Below are 22562 nucleotides of genomic sequence, written 5' to 3'. Positions count from 1 at the left end.
CATTACTCAGTATGATCTGTCAGCTAATTATCCCGACAAAGAAGAGAAATGCAAATAAATGGAAAAAGAGAAGTTGCCAATGTGCTTTTTTGAGCTGCTGACTGAGAATAACACCATTTTGAAATTGCATGTGGATGCGTTATAAAGCTGCGTAGTAGCTTCTGTAATAGAATTAAATTATAGTCATTGAAGTTTTTATTGTACTCATTTGAAGAGTGTGGTGCCTGAAATACAAAATTAAGGAATGACATTGGATTTTACTACTTTATATGTGATTAATTTATTAATACCATGATATTAATTTCAATGATAACACCTAGATTTGCTCTGTGTCACATGTCTAAGGTGTAGTTATTTATTGTAATTATTACTTTCTACAGCATTTAAACGTTTAGGTTCTGGATAGGTGAGCAAAAGTGTAGAACTCTCCACCATCAGTCTTCAGTGCTAAGGCTCGAGGTATTTCTGATCAGAAACATTTTACTATATGTATATGTCATGCACATCCCACAAGCAGCTAAACCAGTGCTGAAGATATGTAAAAATGCCTGCTTTTCCCCCTAAAATTTGATTTTATCTTAGATTTAAGAGGATATGGATGTGGTTACACTGAGACACAGGCTGTCCATGACTGTGCCTTTGCTTTGCTGCCAAATAATAGGAAGATTTGCTCACTTGACATTAGTGAGCCTCAAGACTATTATGTCTATCATTTCAGTTCAAAATTATCCCACAGCACTGAGAGTTATAATTGTCACTTCTCATTAAAGTTAATGGTTCAAGTTAATTTACTGTTAGAGTGTTTCCTAAACTAGCCACCAGGAGGCAGTATGTGACAGGTGAACTCAGACACTGAGCCTAGTTGGCAGGTAAAACAAAGCTGCCATTTCATTTTTAAAAATACTTTTATCTTTATATTAACTTAAACTGCAGTGACATGTGGCTTCTCTCAGTGGACAATCCCTCAAACAACTTTTGGATCAGACTCTTGAACTACGCTGGCTGAACCGTTTCCTGTTCATATGTGATTAACTTTTTTTGGAACTAGTATATCACTAGCACAAGAAACTAATTCAAAACAATGTCTTCCAGTTCTTTGAAGTTAGTGGACACTAAGAAAACAAAAAAGGATTTCCTTTTTTAATGAACATCTTACATTGGAGGATGAAGGAGGAGGGCCTGTGAGAAATGGGAAAGGGATAGCCCTTCTGCCCCAGTTAAAAAGACACACAAACACACACACTATACACACACTGCATAAACACACACAGTTTTCCTCTCCACCAGATAAGGCTTTCGGAAGTTGACGTTTACATTGAGCATCTGGGGGAAGTCAGGGGTTAAAGAAGTTTCCCACCATTGCAGGAAGACCTTTGTCCTTTCAGTCATTTTGCCTAATCCCCCCAACTGCAGTGAACGCCTGCTCTTTCTTGCATGCTGTGAAGCCGACACACATATTTCACTATTACATACATGTAAAAGCACATATATGTGAAAGCACACTCACACACACAGACTGGAAACAGGACTTTGGCAGAATTGTCACGCTTTGTCCTCCACAGGGAGTTTAACCAAACAGCCTAACATTGGCCACACATACATACACACATACACACACACACATACACATGAATCCACATTATCAACTTTCTACATCACGGTTAGATAAATGACAAATAGTAGGATATGGCCCATCAGAGCATGATAAAGCGAATCGAGATAACGTTTATTCTCAGCTGACATTATCTTCATTTATCTGCTCCGTCTTCAGCTGAATCCTCCCTCTTGTTTATCCAGATATGAGACTTATCTGTGGTTCTTTTGACCAAGAAATTGATGGAAAAAGCACGGTCATTAAAATGAAGGGAAAAAAAGCCAGAGTCATGTCCTTGAAACAGAATAAACACCGTACCAGTGTGAGTCATACTTTTTTTCTATATCATTAATCAAACATAACTGGGTACTGAACTGCAGCCAGGAGACAGGGCTACCTGTCCTCAAAATACATGACTGCATATTTTGTATAGTCTCAGAAGCAGAGGAAAACTGTTCCTCCTTGGTGACCATGCAGTTTTGATTTGAATAAATCAGTTAAAACAGTCTTGCTCATTTGGACCATCTGGAAAGCGACACGTTTATATTTACTCGCAGAGAGCACTTTTTAATTAAGAAGAGTGGTTCACGCCAGGGCAGTTTTTCTTCGCATTCTCTGCTAATGAGTCTTGTTGGTTGATAGAGAGCATGGTGGAAAAACAAAAATTTTGTGTGCGAGCGTGTGTGGACAGACAGATGGTCGTTTGTGCCACAGTCCTGCCATCTGCTAAAGCAAGTAGATGAGAGAGAATGCGGGGGATGAGGGATTCATGTGTGAGTGTCTGTCTGAAGTGAGCGTGTGCGGAGGATGTGAGGGTCCCTTATGTTCCACCAACTACAGCTAATTATGCAGTTAAGTGTTTGTCTACGATGATACAACAATTTTAGCCATTTATCATTAGTATAAAAGTGGTGTATTGTAGGGTACCACAGTGGAGCAGTGGTTAGTACTGTCCCTTTACAGCAAGAACCGGCTGGGTTAGAAGCAGCTAGCCGGCTGGTTTCCTTTTACAGTCAAGGGCAAGCAGGTTAGGTTAATTGGTAACTCTAAACTGCCTGTAGATATAAATGTAAGGATGAATGGTTGTTTGTCTCCATTTGTGACCTTTCCAGGGAGTACCCTGCCTCTTGCCCAGTGACCTTTAACCTGAACAGGAACTGAGATTATGGATCAATGGTGTATTGTCAGATTATCTTGTCTATTATGTCTTTCTATTCGTCATTACCACTGTCTTTTCCTATTTGTTTAGTCATGTAGACCAGTTTCACAGATGTGTTACACAATAATCTGTGGCCTGTTTCTTGTAGCAAACTTTTGCCAGCCTGTTTGCAAGTCTGGCTTTCCTTTGCATTTTGTAACACTTTAATGCAGGACTTAATAAATGCCTCTATTGCACCTGAATGCACTTGCACTTCTTTCCCCACAGATTAAACCATTAGAATAGCAAAGGGACCTTTCAGCTTAGCTGACTAATAGCACATTGTTTTTTTTACTTTTGTGTGCACAAGCAGCTTTTACTGAACCATTAAGAATACTCAAATCTTAACTTTGTAAAAATTGGCAAAGACTTTAAAAGCACTGCTGATTTAGGACTGGATCTTATGCCATAACTAAAGTTTATAGCGATGATGTAGTGATTTTGAGAATATAAACACAGCTTTGTGATTTACAGACCATTAGCTTCTAGCTCCTTTGCAATGGAGCTTCAGGACAACTTTTATCCCTAGGTCGAAGGGCTTTTGGACTCTACGCAGCAGACGGCAGATGTTAACATCTGACAGGAGAAGACATTTACCTGTACACTAAGTCATTTGGCAAAATGACAAACGCGGAGAAAACATTAAAGCAAAGTAGTATGAGAAGAAATGTTTCTGTTTCATGAAACACATGTGCAAAATTGGACAGATGGGAATTTTTAATTCTGTCTCCAAAGGTTTCGTAATGTAATTCGTGTGTGTTATCTGGGCCTGCTTAAAAGTGGTGGAGAGTGTGTCTGTTGTGCCACGTGTATTAATGATTTGTGTAGGGGGGTCAAGCTGAGATTATTGGGGCTGCATATCAGAAGAGGAGGCTGATGGAGGAAGTGTACACACAACCGGAGATTTACAGAAAATAGCAGTTTGCTTCCGATAAGTTACTCTGTAATGCACTACCAAACTATATTTACTATTGTGGAGTAAAGTGATTCTTTAGGGTTATGAATATAGCAACAAATGTCCAATTTAAACACAGGATGGTTAAAGATTTCTAAAAGCAGAAATTCCCCGTGTATCTCTCTTTGCTGCCTTGTCTCTGCACAAGCAAGGCTTCTATTATAGATAATTAGCATCATAACTTGGTTAGATGTTTCTGGAAGGCATGAATCGGCCACAAAAAGAGTTTAATGACAGAGCTTCTTCCGTGTCCCCTCAGTTTTTGGAGTTGATTCATCCCTCACTCACCCCCCGCAAATCCGTCGATAGGCCAGGGATTCCCCAGAAGGCCGATCCCCTGGAGTTGCTGTGTTTATTGTTCATCGGGGAAGGCTTCAAGTCCAGAGCATCAGAAATAGCGAATGCATGTTAGTGTGTATTCATTGGGAAGCAGCCTTAGCTCTTGTTCATTTTCAGAACTGTGTAGCATTTCACTGCAGCTGCCATATAGACGAAATTTAGAGGCCGGGAACTATTGCCTTATCTGAGTTTTTTCTTGTTAAATCCTTCTGGAACCTGGAAAGAGAAGAGACAGAAAAAGGGCTGAATAGAGAAATGGCTTCTGCTTGCAGTGAGATATACAATCACAAGCTGGACGACCTTTGTGAGTATCTATTCACTTGTTTATTGTGTGTGTGGGAGACCTTGGCTGTTTAAGACTCTTTAAAGTCAGGAGAGACAACTGGTTTCCATTAAGACCAATCAAGGCTAAGCATGATGTATCTTCTTCAGAAGGGGTTTTGGGAAATGGATGCATCCCAAGATACTGTTCGAACATTTCTCTCCTTTATTTTCATACAAACCTTAAGGTCGGTTGAAAGAGAAATGCCAAACATTATTTTTCTCTTCCTCTTAAAATCTTTGTTTTATGTCCTGTTGAGTTGAAGAAACGCGTTCATGCTCATGTCTTGCTGTGGTGTTAGAAGAAGAGGATCCATGTGAGCCAATGTTAGTTGAAAAGCTGCTCTGTCTCTCTCTTGTTCCTTGGCCTTGGCAGTAGATCTCAGTAATAAACAGTCCAGCTGGAAAAGCTGTAGTGAGAAAGACACTACTTGGAAAAGCACCTCCCATAAACAAATGCTCAGACCAGAAAATCTTCCCGGTTTATTATCTTTGTGGTCATCAGTATAAGATCAATACAGGGTTTTTGCCTTGTTACCACAGCAAATGCTGAGGGAAAACCATACACATGCCTGAGTAACCGTAACCCCAAAGCATTTCACTGTCAGCATGTGAAACAGCTTACGATGTATAGACAGAATAACCATCTGTACTGTTAATGTATGTTTAGTGACATCAACCAGAGGGGGAGGTAAAGTTTGGGAGGCCACTTTGGGGTGCTGAGATAAACCATCCTCACTCATCACACATCTTGTCTCCATGTGCACCACAGGGGAGCAGTGTAACTATAACTATAAAAAACACAGGAAGTCTGCAACAGACCCAGCTATCTTCCCTAGATACCCAGGCCAAGCCAGATGTTCTTTCTCTGTCCTATTCTCCTTTTCACTCATTACTCTTTCAGCCCACTCTCACCCCTCCCTCCACCTCCTACTTCATCTCTTTTTCCTTGTGCCTTCTCTGTCCTTTTCTCCCTCACTTCTGCATGCTCTCTGTGTTTCCAATAGCTCTCAACTCCTCTCTGGGTGGATATGTTACCATGTCAATTTTGGCTGCTGATTCATGGAGGTAAATGTCTTAATCAGCTCCATATGTGCTCTGCTCTAACTTAGTAGCCTTCAGCAATCACTCCTGACCTCTGGGCCTATCATAAAGCCCCCCCAATGAGCTCACTGCATGCCAGTCATCACCGCATTAGCATTTAGTCACGCCTCCAGCCACCATTATTTGATGCAGTTTGAGTGTTTTGATCCAGAGTGGTCACTGTGTTTCAAAAGACAAAATAATGAAAGATAACTACAATTCCTTAATTTGTGCTTTGCACAAAAAAACCTGCCTGTAGTGTTATGACCATGTCTATTGTTAATGGAAAACCTAATGGTATAGTATGAAAATGTTTCATTAGTTACACACAAACACATACTTTCATTACACTTAATCAGCAAACTTAGATTCTAATTTATTCATTATCCATTCATGTTTGTCACAAAGCTGCCTTTTAGGCTTTTTGCAGGACTACAATAAATAATAAAACAATTATGCAGCAGACCTTTACTTTGATCTTTAGTTCCCACAGGAAGAAAGGACAACTTCTGACTTTGCTGGGTCATGTGCTTCATACTGACCGTGTTGTTTGTTATTTAATGACAGCTATATGGGAAATATTTTCTTTCACAAAAGAGATATATGGTGGGAATGTGTCAGGATTTTTCCCTAAAACCCCCACAGGCTGTTTTTTAGGCTGGCAGCTAAGAACGTTAACTTTTTCCTCCTTCCACACCTGTACTATGACATACTGTACTGTGTTTAGAATTTGGATCCCTTAAAATTAAAAAGATTCTGCTTTTAATGAATGCGGATACTCCTCATTAAATAAGGTCTACTTCATGATTTTTCAATTGTTCAAAGTCTTTAGGTTGTCTATATTATATATCTATATTATTGTCTAAAGTACCACAGTGTATAACACTGATCAGTACATTCTTGCTTCTGCGTCAAATTTACAGTGAAACCACAGCCAAGTCTGAGATTCGGCTCTAGTTTGCACAGGAAGGAAACATTTGTGCTGAATGTTGTAAAAACCTCTGTCAGGCCTTCAATCTTTGTGCAGATGGAAAAAAGCTAAGCCATATCAATGAAGGAGCAATTGAATCACGCTCTTGTTCTCATCAGTCAAACTCAAATCCATTTTATAACTAAAATCTTTCTTTAACCATAAGGCTCCTCTTACAAAACATCTCATGTCTCATTGGTATGGTGCAATAAGTGACTTGTGAAAAATGTGAATCTCTCTGTTGTGGGTAAAGTGGGAGAGAGGAAGTACACCAGAGCAATGCAAGTTTCCAGAGAACATTTGGGTTTTGGAATCACTTTCATATGTTTTGCTGCCAATACTGACGTTGGTGCAGCTTGATTCGCTTAACTTTTACATACATACAGTTGCAAACAAAAGTTTACATACACTTGTCGTGGCCATACACTTTTTTGCTGATGATTGAACAACAAACATGTACAGTGAATGACCCCCAAGAATTTGGCCCTCAAGGTTTAATTAATTTGGGTTTTATGACTGCACAGGGTCAAAATTTTACATATGGGGCCAAAACATCACAGCAAATTTCAACATTAGCAGATGCCACGAACAAACTTGTGGCACATAGTTTAGGTAGACTTTTGGAGGCCTTTCCAAAAGTTTAATGTTAGTCTGCTTTGTTTATTCCACAACCAGGTTTGATCTGTGTTTGGGTTAATGGTCCTGTAACACACAACTGTCTCCAAGTCTCAAAAAGACATTGCTGACTTGTGTAACTCTACCAACACCTTTCACAGATCAGTTCTTAGGACTTTGCCATTGAAGTGGTCGGTCCAGTTAGTCAAACAAACCCTGGCACAGAGAAGTCAGCCATGATCACTTACAGGAGGTCAAGAGACTCTTGGCTCAGCAAATTAAAAGACACTTTGGAACTTTCAGATCTCCTGAATATCCCCAAATATATTTATGTATGTGCACTTTTGAGCCTGTGTTGATGTCAGGAAATCCTGAATAAATCAAACTATGTTCACAACAGTTTTGGGGTTATTATTTGTTTAAAAAAGTAGGGGCGACTGTAGTTCAGTTGGTAAATGCAGTTGTCCACGGACCACAGGGTCAGTGGTTCAATCCCCAGTCCCGGCTATATATGTCGAGTATCTCTGGGCAAGACACTGAACCCCCCACAGCCAATTCCAATCCCCAGCTGTGTGGTGTCGGTCCAAGCCAGGTAGAAATTGGGGAGGGTTGCATCAGGAAGGCCAAAACTGTGAAAATAAAAACTGTGCCAAATCAACATGCGGACAATGACCCGCTTTAGGGACCCTGAACTCACAGGATAAACCGAAAGGACAAAGAATTTTTTTGTTCAGAAAAATCATATTAAGCTCAATATTGTTATTCCAGTCATGTTTGTAAAGACTTTGTGAACTATGTAACTATTTAAATTATGTAAACTTTTGTTGGCAACTGTATGTCATACGTCTTTATACTGACCCGTAGCAGGTCACTATGGGCAAATAAAAGTGGAGAAACGACTGCAGCAGCAACTCAGAGCATTTAAAACCATAAATAACAATGACTTGTTTGTCTCTTAGTCAGGGACCTTTCTTGCTTATCTTTCTTTCCTTGCCACCATTTAGTCAGTCCAGCTACCACATCTAAAGCTCATTGATGAACTCAAATGTAAACATTTATTTTTAAATGTAGGTTTTAAACGAATTGTGCAAAAACACAGAGTGCATGACTTAGTGAGCTTTGGAGGTGGTGGGCTATTAAGGGTATGTTGTTATAGCTTAAACTATCACAGACTTTTTCCCTAGTGGATTTACTTAATCCCACGTGTCATAAACGTTCTCCCCTTGCTTTCTCTGAATGAGGGGTGTGGCTGCCAAATGCCTTCCCAGTCACTTGGGCTCCTGGTCACATGACCATATTGTGGGTAGGGCCAGGGAGCAGGAGCAGGAGCAGCCTCACCAGCTGGTTGCTGTGATTGAGAGAGGAAGAGAGTAGGAGAGGAAGGGAGAGGAAAGGGTTGGGTAAGTTGTCGATTTTTATGTTTGCCGTGTGCTCTTCTGTCTTGCTGTGAGATCTATGAGTGCATTAAGAGAAAAGACAAAGAGGCAGAGTAACGGTTGAAGAGAGAGGAACAGACATGGGGAGAGATGGATTGGTGCTTTGAGGCTGTTTGAGTTAGTTTACCAGGTGTCTTGTTTGTGCTATGTAGATAATGCAATTTTTAAGCTGAAATGTGGAGAGAGTATGGTTTTGGGAGGTCTGCCAAACCCCCTTCATTTAGTGCGCAGAGCTTTTATTTTATTAGTTCTTTTATTTTCCGCTCTATCCTTTCCTGTTCCCATTGTTCAGCCTTTGGGGAGAGGAGTTTGGGGGGTCAGTACTACCACTCCCCCCCGCACACACACACACACACACACACACTCTCACCCCCTCCCTTCTCCTTTTCTTTCTGCCTTTCCCTCCCATTGTGTCTTCAGCTCTGGAGCATGCATGGATAATCAATCAGCTGTAATGGCACACCGTGCTGTCCAATCAGGATGGCTGTTGTTATTCTGTAAGTTCTCAGACCTTTGGGGGTCTCTCTGGTCATGCTGTCTCCCTTAGTCCCAGCTCTCATCTTAGACAAAGTTTCCAGGATGACTTTGATCCAGTGCATTGCATTAGCCAGGAACTAATGGACCTAAGCTACACTGACATGATTTTATTTTCTGTCTGTTCTCTAGTGAGTTTGCAGCCAAGTTCAGTGAGTTTAGGAGTTGAGCAGGTCTTATTTTCAGATTGACTGTTGCTCCTTACACAGAATGGCAAGAACTCTTCCAAAAGACTCATGTCGCTTGCTTCTGGTGGAAAAAATGAGGTTGTGGGTAGTGACTTAGCTCTAGTCTTGTGCCTCAGGCCAGCAAAACTTAGTTATTTTCTCTGTTTTCACTGAGTCACATGTTCTACTTTTACCCAGATTGCACAATATGAATAGTTGCTTTGTTGGATGCTGCATCTCAAAATCGCAGCTCCTCACTTAAAACACACTTGTAGTCTAATCCTGTAGATGTACTTTGCACGTGTCAGCCACAGTGTATTTGAACAGAAAAGTGATACATTTGACCTTGCACACTGACAATACAACATAAGTATTGTGCTACCCTAAAGTCACTATAATGGCATCATACTAACATATGACCATAACACATTGTTGGCATGTTTCTTATTAGATCAGCTTGTTGATAATCTTTCAATTACAATTTTTACACTATTAGGATTGTTTGTAGCCAGCAGCATGAAATAAAATAACATAATGGGTTGTTCTTGCTGCAATTATATGCCAGATATCATATGTCAAAGACATAACTACCAAGAAGCCAAAAAATTCTTCTATCATTCTTTAAAGTTATATTCTTGCCCTGTGTTGTTCCATTCATTTAAGAACTGTTCAATAATTTTAAGGGTGTATGTTTCTGACCAAATATTTGCCCCAAAGGCAGCAGATCTGAGAGCAGAATAGGTGTGAACATGTAGTACAGTAAACAGCGAGACCTTCTTTACCACAGTATCAATTCCTGGTTCTTTGGCTGCAGTAAAATGATATTCATGTGTATACAGTAGGTTTTTAAGTGGACTTTTACTGTTTCATCAGCAAGAGTAAAGTATTTCATTACATTTTTGTCTGTGGATTTGTTACCAGGTGTTTGTGGTGAGAACTGATATACTAGTCTGGCCTTCTGTAAAATGTAGTTAGGAGGTTAAATATAACATTATTTCTGCAAACGCATATTGTATAGAGTATTACTCTAGCTGCCCCCAGAGGGAGGAGGTTTTCGGTTCTGCATGTAGGTCATGAACAGGAGAAAGGTAAACATGTCATGTCCTGTACTGTGAGGCTGCCACCAGTCGAGGGGTGAAGGGCAGATTATGGCAGTATGTGATAATAATGTAGCAGTATTCAGCCTTATGGGTCCTCTTCATTATGCATTTGTACAATAGTACAGACAAAATCAAATGTTATGTTAACAGAGAAATTAGATCGATTAGATACCAAATAAAATTTATGTTTGTAATTTGAAAATTGTATTTGAAAATCATTGCATGTTATGTACATTTGACATAGTATAACTTACTTTTTTAGAAACAAGGTTGTATATTGGTATTGATTTACAGCATGCACCTGCTATTAAGACTTAATTGCCACTGTTAATTACGCTTGAATATATGAGTTTGGTTGAAGATTTGAGAACATCTATGGAAGCATTTGGGTAAATAATGCAGACCTTTATTTTATTCTTACTACTTAAAAAGGCATTTGGCCATTGTGACTGTTCATGTACTTCACTGTACAGTGTTATTGAAATCATACCTTTTCAAACTCCAAAATGTTTCAAATAGAAAAATGGTGACCTAATGAACAGACCTAATAACTGTGACTGATACAGAACATCTGCAGTGAGTCCTCGTTTCCTCTCATTAGACAAAATACAACATCTACTACTGAAATATTATAACCAACCAGTCTTTGTCCCTTGCACTGCACCAGTTCCCCATGCTGCAGCTGTGGAATGGTCTGTGGCTGGATCCTGCCTAGTTCCCCATTAACATTTCTCAGAAATGTTTTGGCTTTGGGCTATGACTGTGGTTAGTTGGCCTAAAATGCTGAGAGCTGCCCAGTACAGTCACAGTGGTAGTCAACACCTCAGTAACCTCCCTTCTGTGTTGGGCTTTGTTTTCTTGTTTACTCACGCTCCGCTTCGAGATATTGATCCAAAGCGTGTTCACTTTTGTTTTGTAGCTTTTACCTTTTCTTTTTTCTCATCGGTTATGTGATTTATCTCAATTGACCCTCCATGCTAAGCTGCTTTATTACCATCCGCTCACACTCTTCCCATCCATGACATGCTTTGGGACAGGTCATTATCTTCATTACCAGAAGTTTCCATGCAGAGAGCTGTATTTCAGTACAGAGCAACAACATCTGCTTTGCTCCTCATTAAGACCAGGGGGTTCTCAGTGGGCCAACACAAGTGACAAGACTGACAGATGAAGTGAGCCAGTGGCATTCTTCAGATCCAATCTTTTCTGAAGTGCAGACACTGGCAAATATTTGGAATAACATTTTGAAGAAACATGTCAGGCTTTTCAATTGCCTTTGGTTTAAAAGTACAGACAGTTGATTGATTGAGAGGGATTTCTTCTTGGATGTACTCAACAGCCTAGTAAAAACCTTCTGTACTCTGTCAGCCTCCCTCCGACCATACCTGAACACATCATATCTCCCTCAAACAGAGTTACAGTGTTACATTAAATGTATGGCCTGTGCTCCTTTAGACAAATGCTTTTATTTGAAAATAGAATTACTGCCTTTTAGATAATCACTTTAAAGGGATTATATTGTGCCAAAATATGATTATTGTAAAACCAACAGGTTTTTGGGGGGGTTAAAGTCTGGGCTATGTCTTGGTCACTCAAAAACAATCAGAGACTTGTCCTGGAGCAGGTTATTTTATTAATTTATTATCTCTCTGCTACTGAGAAGCACAGTCATCGGTTGATGCTGTCCCCACCAGGCTTTCTTGTAGGCATGGTATTAGGGCCAGGGCATATCCACCAGATAGTCAGCCATCATCAGGGGTCCCCCAATGTTGGCACAGCATGTTGTATTAGTGTTAGTCCTGTCGGTGAGAGAGACCACTCTCTTTTCATGTTCAGCTTCTCAAATCAGTGCAGTAGCAAAGATATTAGTAAAACCACGGTGTTAACAACAGCTTGTAAATCAGAGGAAGGAAGCTCACAACTAGAGACCATGGTTTAAATTTTGACCCGCTGTCATGGTCATTTGCATGTTCTCCGTGTGCTTGCAGGGGTTTCCTCTAGATATTCTGGTTTCCCCAGTTTTCCTCCCTCAGTCCAAAGGCATGCAAGTTATGACTCTATACTGCACAGGAGCTAATATGAATTATTGTCTAATTCTCTCCGTCAGCCCTGACTAGCCACCAGCACAGAGTGTACCCTGTCGTTTACCCAATGATCAGCTCGAGCATCCCCCACAATACCTTACAGGATAAGTGGTTGCGATAATGGAGGGATAGATGGTTACCTATTATCGATGTGTGGTGGAAGGAGGCAGAGGACGAAGTGATTGGGTTGGAATTCCTTCTGATCAGTGAGCCAGTCGGAAACAGGGAGGTGCACAATAGTGCATCCCAGAGTTTTATAAATCATAGGCATACACCACAGGCTTTTGCAGGGCCCTCGCACCAGCTGCAGTGGTGCAGTGCTTCTGCTTGCATAAATGCATAAAAGCCTGATGCATGTTGTAAATGAACATTTTTTTAAACAAATTTTCAGAAGTTTTCACTTTCCCATCTCCAACACACTGTGTAAAGAGAAGGGGTCTAATCTGAAGCCAATGTAGTTTAAATGTTCATCAATGTCCATTCCATTCTTCAGTCATTTTCCAACAGGTTTTGACTTCAGCGTTTCCCAAATTACCCCATTTATCTATTTATATGAGCTTCTGCACCAACCCGAGGTGGTTTCTCAATTATACGTTTTTTTTTTTAACTGACCTGACAAATAAAAGTAGTCCATGAGTTTTTTTTCTTTTAAATTATGCATATGTTAATCCTGTATTCATCCAATATAGATATAAATGTCAACTCTTTCTGCTGTCTTTTTTCTGGATTCTCCATTTATCTTTTCCAGCAGACATAAAACTTTAAGATCTCTTCCTTTTCAGAGGGAGCCAACAAACGACCAGTGGAAATCTAATCTCTGGTCTCTGGAAAGACAAAAATGCACCTTAACTGCACCAAGAAAGAGATCCAGTGATTTAACCTCATGGGAACCAAATTTAAAAAAATAACAGAGCAGTATTCCAGATAGTATTTAACAGCTGTCAGTCACAGTGTGTAAGTGGAAGAACAGACCCCAGAGAATCCCAGAGGCACAGCTGTTACAGCTGCTCTCTGAACCACAACCAGAAAAGACCAACACCAATACACAAACAACCAAAAAGTATCCATAAAGGCAAGCAAAAAAAAATCTAAATAGGAACAAAACTAGGTTTACAGTAAATAGTGGTGCTGTGCAGTGCAACAAATTATGATGATAGAACAACATGATTATGATTATGTTCAAAACTTGGATGTTATGATGGTAACTAAACATGTTGTATTATCAAAAAAGAGGAAAGTAATGTAATAATGTTAACATGAGTATATTGATAATGGATTATTTATTTTATTAGCAGCAACATATTATGAAACATGGTTGTCCTCCTTACTGAAGGGAGATGTACAGTTTAATGGCCACTGGAAGAAAGGATTTCCTCTGTTGAGCATTTGGTATTAGTCAAGTCATTAGTCTCAGGGTGAAGATGCTCCTCTGTCCAGCCAGTATTCTGTGCAGTGGATGGGAAGCATTGTCCAGCATGTCCAATGTTTAGACAGCATCCTCCTCTCAGCTATGATATGTAGAGGGTCCAGCTCCAGGAAAGAGCCAGTCCTGCTGATTAATTTGTTCATGTCATGTTGCTGCCCTGGAAAACAACAACACACCACGGCACTGCACACATTGACAGACCTGAGAAATTGCAGGAAATACAGGCAGGTCTGATCTTTTTTACTGTCAAGTTAGATGTCACCCCAGAGTTTAAGATTTCCTGAAGTCCACCACCAGTTTTCAATTGCAGATGATTTAAGTCCACAGCAGTCCCCAAAACTGTCCACCTCTGACTGTTATTGTGCTATGTCTTCACCCTAAATACGCCGTACAACAGAATCAGCAATCAGAGAACTTCAGAAAGTGGCAGGATTCTGAGTTGTATCTAAATTCTGCAGCCAGTGACCATAGTCCATAATAATCCAAAAAAACATGGGAGTGTCCACATGTTGTTTAAATTTCTTCCCAAGCAAGGCAGGCCTGATGGTGATGAATGCACAGGAAAAATGAAAAAACCATGATTCTCACAGTGCCCCCAGTCTTGTGGGTGTAGGTGCAGTGGACGCGAGTTAGGGTTGGTAGGCAAAGGGGAGGGGGGTCAATTGAGGGTTTGAACAGAGGCTCAAGTGTGAGGCCAGTGCCGCTACTGTAATTGTTGTACCCTGGTCACTGGAGACACATGAAAGGGTCTTCTTCAGTTCAGTAACTGAGCACAATGATTTTCAACACACAGGGACATTTTCCCTAAATACAGACCCCTAAAAATTGACTGGACAGCTTTGGATATACTTAGATGGACTGAATGCAGCAAGGGGACAAAATCCAAATGTCTTCTTTGACTATAAACAGCTAATTGCATTTGTCCAAATTACGTAAAAAGTTAACTTAATAAAAAAAAGATTTGATTTTCCACATCTTTTCATCAAAACTACTGTTGTCTGCCGAACATTTGTCCTCAGTACATGACAAGTTTGTGATTTAGACAAACCATTACTTAATATATTTGCAACGCTTAATGTCTAAACCTGATTCCTGTTATGTTCTACATGTCTGCTACAGAGAACACTGGGAAATTGTTCGGAGCTGTAGAGGTCTTATTTCTTTGCAACTGCATCCGGCATGGCAGCTGCAGGATTTTCCAGGCAATTCATCTCAGGAATGAACCAAAATGTCAGCATGAGAATTCAGTGCTGTATCTAGAAATCTATTTTGTATCTAGAATTGAAAACAAATGATGGCCAAGGATAAAATCTTCGCACATAGACCATTTATTTACGTACAGTGTCTGTCATCAGCAACACAATTTGAGCTATTTTGTTCCTTAGGTCTAATTACATGTTGTGTATGCCTTGATTTGCTATACTGGATTCTTTCTCTTTCTTTACCCTCCTGTTTTCTTTCCCTTTCTGCACAATATTTACCATAATGATATTGTCAGTACTTTGGCTGGAGTCAAACAGTGACAAAGCAATTACAAAAAACCAACTTGCTCATATAATTGAAAGCAGGGCATAAAAGTGGTGATATGGCATTTGTGGATTGATGGAAATTAAATTTCTGGTTTTTAGCAGGCTTCTCTAGAAGACAATGAAGGCTTTGTTTCTGGTATTGGCATTTTCAAGTTCCACTCGGGTAGTATTAAATGTTGGGTTGGATCTGATTCCCTGATGGGATTTTAATGAAGAGCTTGAGAGGGAGCGTTGAGGTATGCCTGAATGTACGGTGGGGAGGGAATGCTCTGTTTTTCTAAAAATCGGATCTGATTGAAAGATTGAAAGGAAACACTTTGTTAGTTTACTAGGGGTTAGTTTACCATTACCGGTTACTCTTAGGAATGGACAAAGAGGGTTTGATGGTTAATGTCAGCTAAATGCTTGCATGTTTACATGCATACTCTTTGAAATATTAACATGATTTATTGCTTCACTGCAAAGGCTTCCCACAGCTATGCTGACACTGAGAATAACCAACAGTAAATTTAGCTGTTATGTTCTCCAAGCAATCTGTCGAGTACTGTCATTCAGACTGGACATGTCGTCATGTTGGCCTGTCTAAATATGTAATGGTTACAATGAAAGATTTGTCACATGATTTATGTGGTCCTAACAAGCTTGAAAAATACCACGCGAAATACTGAAAAAGTATTAATATTAATTTAAGGTGTTTCTATTGCATTTGTAACAGGTTTTGGTACATTCAAATAAAAGTAATGCTCAAATTCAATTTAATGCCTGTCCAGGAAATGGGCCTATCTTCAGAAACGCCTCATCTTACAGTGTCCCTACACCCAACATAACCTTCGTCTTTGATCTCCCTCCCTCCCTCCCTCCCTCCATCTTTGTAACTTGGTTTGTAGAATGTTTTTACTGTGACATCCCTGGTGTTATAATCTCAGACCTGAGACCAGATAAAACTCCATTCAGAGCCGCCTAAATAATCAGAGCCATTATACAATCATTACCACAAGCGGAGCAGTATCCCTTGTGACTGACATTTATGTGTTAAAAGATGGGGTAACCCTTTAAGCTACAAACAACTCTAGTGCGGATGCGAATGCTGTGGTTTCATCTGCTGTGAAGCCCTCGGTGACAAACAGGAAGCCTAGCCTTTACCATAATACTGATAAAACACAGAGCAGGAACTCATTTTTGAGTTCACTATGAGTGAAATGCAAACACTTTGAAATGCAGATATCTGTCACCAGCAGCACAATAGAGTTAGTGCTGTTGATACACTTTGAAACAATCCCCATTCTACTACTGTAAGTACCCTCATTTGAAGATAAACCACCAGAGTCCTCTCTTTGATGGGATCTATCCATTCATGCAAATTAAAAAGCTGAGCTCATCTCCATTCATTGAACAAAGCTCTCAAATCAACTAATCCCAAAGTGCTGCCTTTTCAAGCTGCCTAGTGAATTCAGTGGAAGTTATTGTAACATGTGGTTGTCCTTGCACAACGCTGTTTTCTTTTGGATAGTTTGCACCAATGAAGGGAGCTTAAGAGGCAGGCCAAATAATATGTCATGTTTCGTCATTGAAGAGTCAGATTAGACTCATTGATGCACCTGGTGTGTGAGCTGCAAAATTTCATCTGACATAGAAACTTTTTATCTGAATGAACTGTGCACTTTTTTTTGGCTAAGTAAAAAAAGCAGTCTGAAGAATTTCAATACATTCTTCTATTTTTCATGCATCCGTTGGGTGGTTTGAGTTCAATTTTGGAATCAACGGCTGCAGCCACGGAGTCCTGATCTGAGTCACACTGCATGTCTCTGTTCATTACAAATGAAGTTAGTCATCCAGAAATGTGGTTTGCAGTGGCAAAGGTTGTTAACTCTTTCATTGTGGAAAATCATAATGCTGCAGATCTGATACATGAAGAGACACCTTAGAGCGTGTCTGTACTGTAAATGGCAGAGCTCGGCTACAAAACAGACATTAAAAAGAAAAGAAGTTAATCACAAATGTTAATGGGCAGCCATTCCATCTTTATTAGGATGCAGTGCAAATAAAAATGTAACGCTTGAATGATATACAGAGTGAGAAGTGTTGGTAGCCAGGGTGGGTAACTGTCTTGATTCTCCTGGCACTGTTTGTTCTTCTTTTTTCGGTTGCATGTGTTCGCATGTGTCTCACATTTGCCAGTTTTCGGTTCTACGCCTGTGTATCTGCCTCTGCCTCTGTGTGACTGTTCTATTCTTGGAGAACGGCCTTGTAAGCCAGCAGATGGCCCAGGGCTGGCATAGCCATGGTACCATGCCCAGCGGGCACTTTGGCTGCCAACCCTAGAGTATGTTATTAGACCTAATCTGCATTCTGTCATTCAAAAGGCCACTGATGCAATGGGCTCAGTGTATTACAGTTCAGTGCTCCACATGATGCATTTTGACGCTATGCTAACATTTGCAAACACATCTTGCACACTGAAGCTCAATTGATCCAAGTACCTCAGAATTATTGTATCACTTCCAGGACACTGCATTTCTGTGTCAAGTTTCTTGAGGACAGCAGTGCAGCATTAAATCACCAAGCACTGTAAGAAGATATTTGCAGGGGGATATCATTACAGCAGCTGTCCTCCTGAATGTTAGTGATGCTGATGCATAAATGGGGTTTTCGCTTAAGAATGTGAAAATTATTGTGCAAAAACAAACCCTAATTTATGGAACGGTTTCCTGATTAATGACTGCCACATAGGCATGGAGATTTCTTATTTTCCAAAGATTTAACCAGTAGAGGTGAGTTGTAGCCAAGCACCATGTGCAAACACACTTCATGAGACTATGTGGGAGCTGAGGGATGGGGAGACTCATGCTTTTGAACAATTTTGTCTTGTGTGTAGGAGAGGAAATTATATTGAATTTAAATATATACCAATGTAGATGTGATCTTACTCATATCAGGTGTTTCAACAATTATTTACTCCAGAAATCGTTGTACGATAACCACTGAACATTTATTGAACTAAACATTTTTCTTTTCTACAGTACACATTTACGAAGTAATTTCACAAACACGTTCACAAATCAATTCCATCGAACAAGGTAAGAAGCTGCGTGCCTCCACAGCTACAAACTAAACCTGTGACTTCTACCTTGTTGCGGTCCCCACTACCTTGACCTTAAATCTCTAATAGATGTACCTTGTAGCTCCTATAAGCTGTGTCTGTTCTTTACAAACGCTGAGCTGAACTACTTCACTTGTAACAACCTTTCTATATACATTGTTTCTACGACAACTAGTTATACAAACTTGAAAGGTAAACTTAAAAGCCAAACTTCAAAGACAGTTATGTGATGTCATTGATGACATCATCAGTACGCTTATACATACACATCTTAATCTAACTAGCCTAACAATACACAAAATAGGCAAAAACAGAGTAAACCCTGGTTGGCTCATACGACAATGCTTGACTTTTATTCTCTGTCTGTTTTGCTTGTGTTTTTCTTTGCATTTAACGGAAGACACCCAACACAAAAGGATTTTTTTTTTTTTTCATTTTTAAAAGTCTGTACTTTATAGCTGAGGTAAAAACAGGAAAGTTTAAGATCACACCTTTATACACCCCCTCTCTGTCTCTTATATATTTTAATTCCCACCTTTCAGTCTTCTCCGATGGCCCAGGTGGTTAAAATTCAGATCAATGAAGCTTGAGAAAATGTTCCACTGTCTGTGTGCTTTGTGAATATTCATATCACCAAGAACCACAGTGTTGCAAAAACATGTTATAGGCTGACTGATGCTGCGTCATGTCAGGCAGGCAAATGAAAGGCACAAAGGCTTCAGTGTTTTTCAGCAAAATCTGAAATGGATGCTGGTGTTTTAAACTTTCAGTGTTATGTTATATGAGAGAGAAAATAGGCTCAAAACAGAAACATTCAGGTGTGTGTGTGTGTGTGTGTGTCTGTGTCTGTCTGAGTGTGTGTTTGTGTTCGTGGTTCATATTGTCTGTGACTACAAACCTCACACAGACAATATAACGGGTTTCTGTTATAGGACAGGAAATGCTGTCTCCTCCTACACCAAGAGTGTGAATATGTTGCTGCTTCTGCTGCAAGCACATACTAGCACATTTGGCTCAGTTTAGCAATTTTTCAGTTGGAGGTTTGTTTGGTGTAGCATTGCCTTGGCACACAATCTTTTTCATCCAGTAACTGGTCCTTCTTTTAAGTGAGGTAAGTCTTGGCACATAGTTGGCTGCTCCTTCGCTTATATAGGTCTTGCCATTTTGTATGCCTAATTATTTTTTATTATCCTGAAATTATTCTTTAATCTTGAGCTGTACTGTGTCACTTTAAATAAATTTTCCATATAACTGTATTTTAAAAAGTCAAAAAAAGTGCATATATGTCTCCTGGCTGGCACCAGTTGGATTTTGGCAAAAGCATTTTATTGTTGCCTTTCTTAAAGGCGAACACTCATAAATTTGAATGTTTGTCTGATGCATGCTGTTTCACACAGGAAATGAAATGCTCGAAACTTGAACTTGGTGTTATCTGCAGTTAATAAGCTTTAACGTTTTTTTAATCAGTGCCTCCATTTTACTAAAGGGGTTATCAGTGTGTGGACTTGAGTGCTGAAAAACTGTGCTTTCATGCATGCATACTGAAGCTCAAAGCAAAACATGAAATTAAAACAACTCAATAAATATATATTTTTCCTTCTTTTGTTTTTAATCCTTTAGGGTCAGAGGTCAATCTGAGCCACAGCAACATGTCTGAGTCCACAAAGCCCCACCAACCCACCCCTCAAAGTAAGGGGGAGAAGACCCATGGCAGCGACTTCAGCTATGTGGGCATTGATGCCATCCTGGAGCAGATGAGAAGGAAGGCTATGAAGCAGGGTTTTGAGCTCAACATCATGGTTGTGGGTGAGTCGCACATGCGCACTGACAACAGTCTTGTCTTTGAAGAAATTATTTCATTATTCTGTCGACCTTGCAATTTAAAACATCATAAAAACATTGCAACATGCATTTTTAGAAAAGCTGTCAAGAAATTAGAAACTCTTGGCAACACTCAAAAAGTAGTCTGTAAAGTCCTAGAGGGGCTGATTTAGTGAGTGTTCAACGCTACTTGATTTGCAAGTATGTGCAAATATGTGGTGCAAATCAACTGACAGGTGATGAGTTTCTTAGGCTTCTGTGCTTTGATCCCCTGTTTGTCTTGCTCTTTAGAATTTAAAACAAATATTCACAATGTAGAGTGCCTGCAGTTTGATGTAAAGATGATTTTGGTTGTCACCCAGCCAGACCTTAATTTATGGCTTCATGTTCTTCATGTTCAATCTGAACTGAGAGTGACAAGACTGACACTGTAATTGATTCTACATGTCATTGACTCAATATTGAATTCAGCAAAAAAAATAAAAGTTCAGATGGTAATCATTAGAAACATCTTCAAATTTAGGCTTTAGCAACACTAAATGCAAAACAGTGTAGCATTTGTCTTTAACGGCGCCGTGCCTCAAGCTAAAAAACGAAATGTTTACACACATCTGTTTTCACTGCCGTTTAACATCATAGACAACATGCTTAGTTTGCATTTTATCTGATGTGGAAAATACATTTTTATTCTTTTCCTCCATTGCATCTAAAACTTCTCCTTGGCCATTACAAACAAAGATAAACACTGTATGTGTTTGGTTCTACTTTAGCTGTTCTGCTAAGAGTCAGCCAGCATGGTGCCTTCCTCAACCACCTCTTTTTTTATGTCTCCACAATATAACAAACAAACACATACACTTGAGTGGATAAAAGGAGGCTGTCAGGCTGAGAAAGTGGCATAATGATGGCGATTACTCTGACAAGCTGAAGCACACACTCCAGAGGGAGCACTCACCTCCTTTGAGAGCTATAACACACTTCCAATTAGGTGCCACCATCCAGCCTGTGTGTACACTTATGCACACACACCACAATTGCACCTGTGTAGATGCATACAGACAGGCACTTTTAAAATGGAAACAAGCCCCTGCACATATTATGCTTAAAGAAAGGAATGTCAAAATGTGTTTGTATCACACACTGGGAAAAGTGTCAAGTAGGATTCTTTAAGCCTTGACGTTAACTTTGTCTACATTGGCATGTTGGTGCTGTCTTTTTATTTCAGGCTCTTCAGGTCAGTGATATCCAACAGCATGACAAATGTAGATTTGTCGCTCATGGACTGATAGTGGCACAGATGTGTAGATCTTGGGGAGATTTCAAAAGTTTATGCAGTATTTAATCTAATCTTTCTCAGATGTCCATTTCATTACTGTTTCACTTTTGTTGCAGGCAAACATTTCTACATAAGATTGACATGTATCCACTTGTAGTGTTCCTTGAGGAAAAGTGAAATTTGTGCCAAGAGATGAACTATATCACTGTGTTGCAAAATAGAACTCACATTGTGTGAACAGGAGTAGAATACAATGAGGATTACAGAGTAGAAAAACTTGCATGAAGTGATTTTTGATCACTAGAGGAAGTCTTGATGTATCAACAATCAAGTTCTTCTGAATAAATATTTGGATACACGTTATTGGAGTTATATTTCAGACTCTAAGGACATTTGACCTGAAACAAGAGAACAATGTCTTACATTTTTTGGAGTGAAAGTTGGAAAAAGCAAAGTAAAGTTTCTGTTGGCTGACAGAGTCGTCATTAGGTTGGCTAGTGAAGACGTGAAAGGTTAGAGCAGCTGTAGTCTTTGCCCTGTCTCCTGTGGTCGCCTCTGTGACTTGCATTTACCTAATCGCTTCCCTCAGGCAGCTGCCCTTTTGATGTGCGGCATGCAGAGAAGACAGCCAGGGTGTCTGGTGTGAGTGTGGGTGAATGCATGCGACAAACAAGACTGCGTGGAGAGAAAGAGTTAGTGTGTGTGTGCTTGTTTTTTAAGGAAAGCTGTTGAAAAGGTGCCCTGGGGCCTGTCAGCTTGGCAACGTTTTACATGCCACAGTGGATGTCCATAGGGACTATAAACAGAGGGTGTTACAGGAATATACAGGAAATATGCTGGTGGGACATGTGTGTTTGTGCATGTGTGTGAGTGTGCCCAAGTGTGAGGGTTCTCTGCTTTGCTGGGTACATAGTTGAATAAATAACACTGGGGAGATGCTTCACCACCCTCCCCATTCTTGTTAAATTAGGTTAGAAAAACACGTGCATCCATTTACTGTGAAGTACAGTACAC

General features: G+C 39.9%; 1 protein-coding gene across 6 annotated transcripts in view; it reads left to right on the top strand.

Annotated features, from left to right (window-relative positions):
* Positions 1-22562, top strand: part of septin9b (septin 9b) — a 71107-nt gene that overhangs the window by 36460 nt on the left and 12085 nt on the right. For 3 of the 6 annotated variants that reach the window (XM_067498123.1, XM_067498121.1, XM_067498120.1), the window contains exon 3: positions 20072-20257. In XM_067498123.1, coding sequence (XP_067354224.1) covers positions 20072-20257 — 186 coding nt within the window. Of the gene's footprint in view, positions 1-4281; positions 4391-8382; positions 8476-19403; positions 19563-20071; positions 20258-22562 lie in introns of those variants that run through there. The other 3 variants (XM_067498124.1, XM_067498126.1, XM_067498125.1) reach the window with 3 other exon arrangements.

The sequence above is a fragment of the Channa argus genome, chromosome 3 (genome assembly GCF_033026475.1).
Source record: "Channa argus isolate prfri chromosome 3, Channa argus male v1.0, whole genome shotgun sequence".
In the NCBI taxonomy this organism is placed as follows: Eukaryota; Metazoa; Chordata; class Actinopteri; order Anabantiformes; family Channidae; genus Channa; species Channa argus.
Note: the sequence above shows the minus strand (reverse complement) of the source record. Positions and strands in the feature narration are given on the sequence as shown.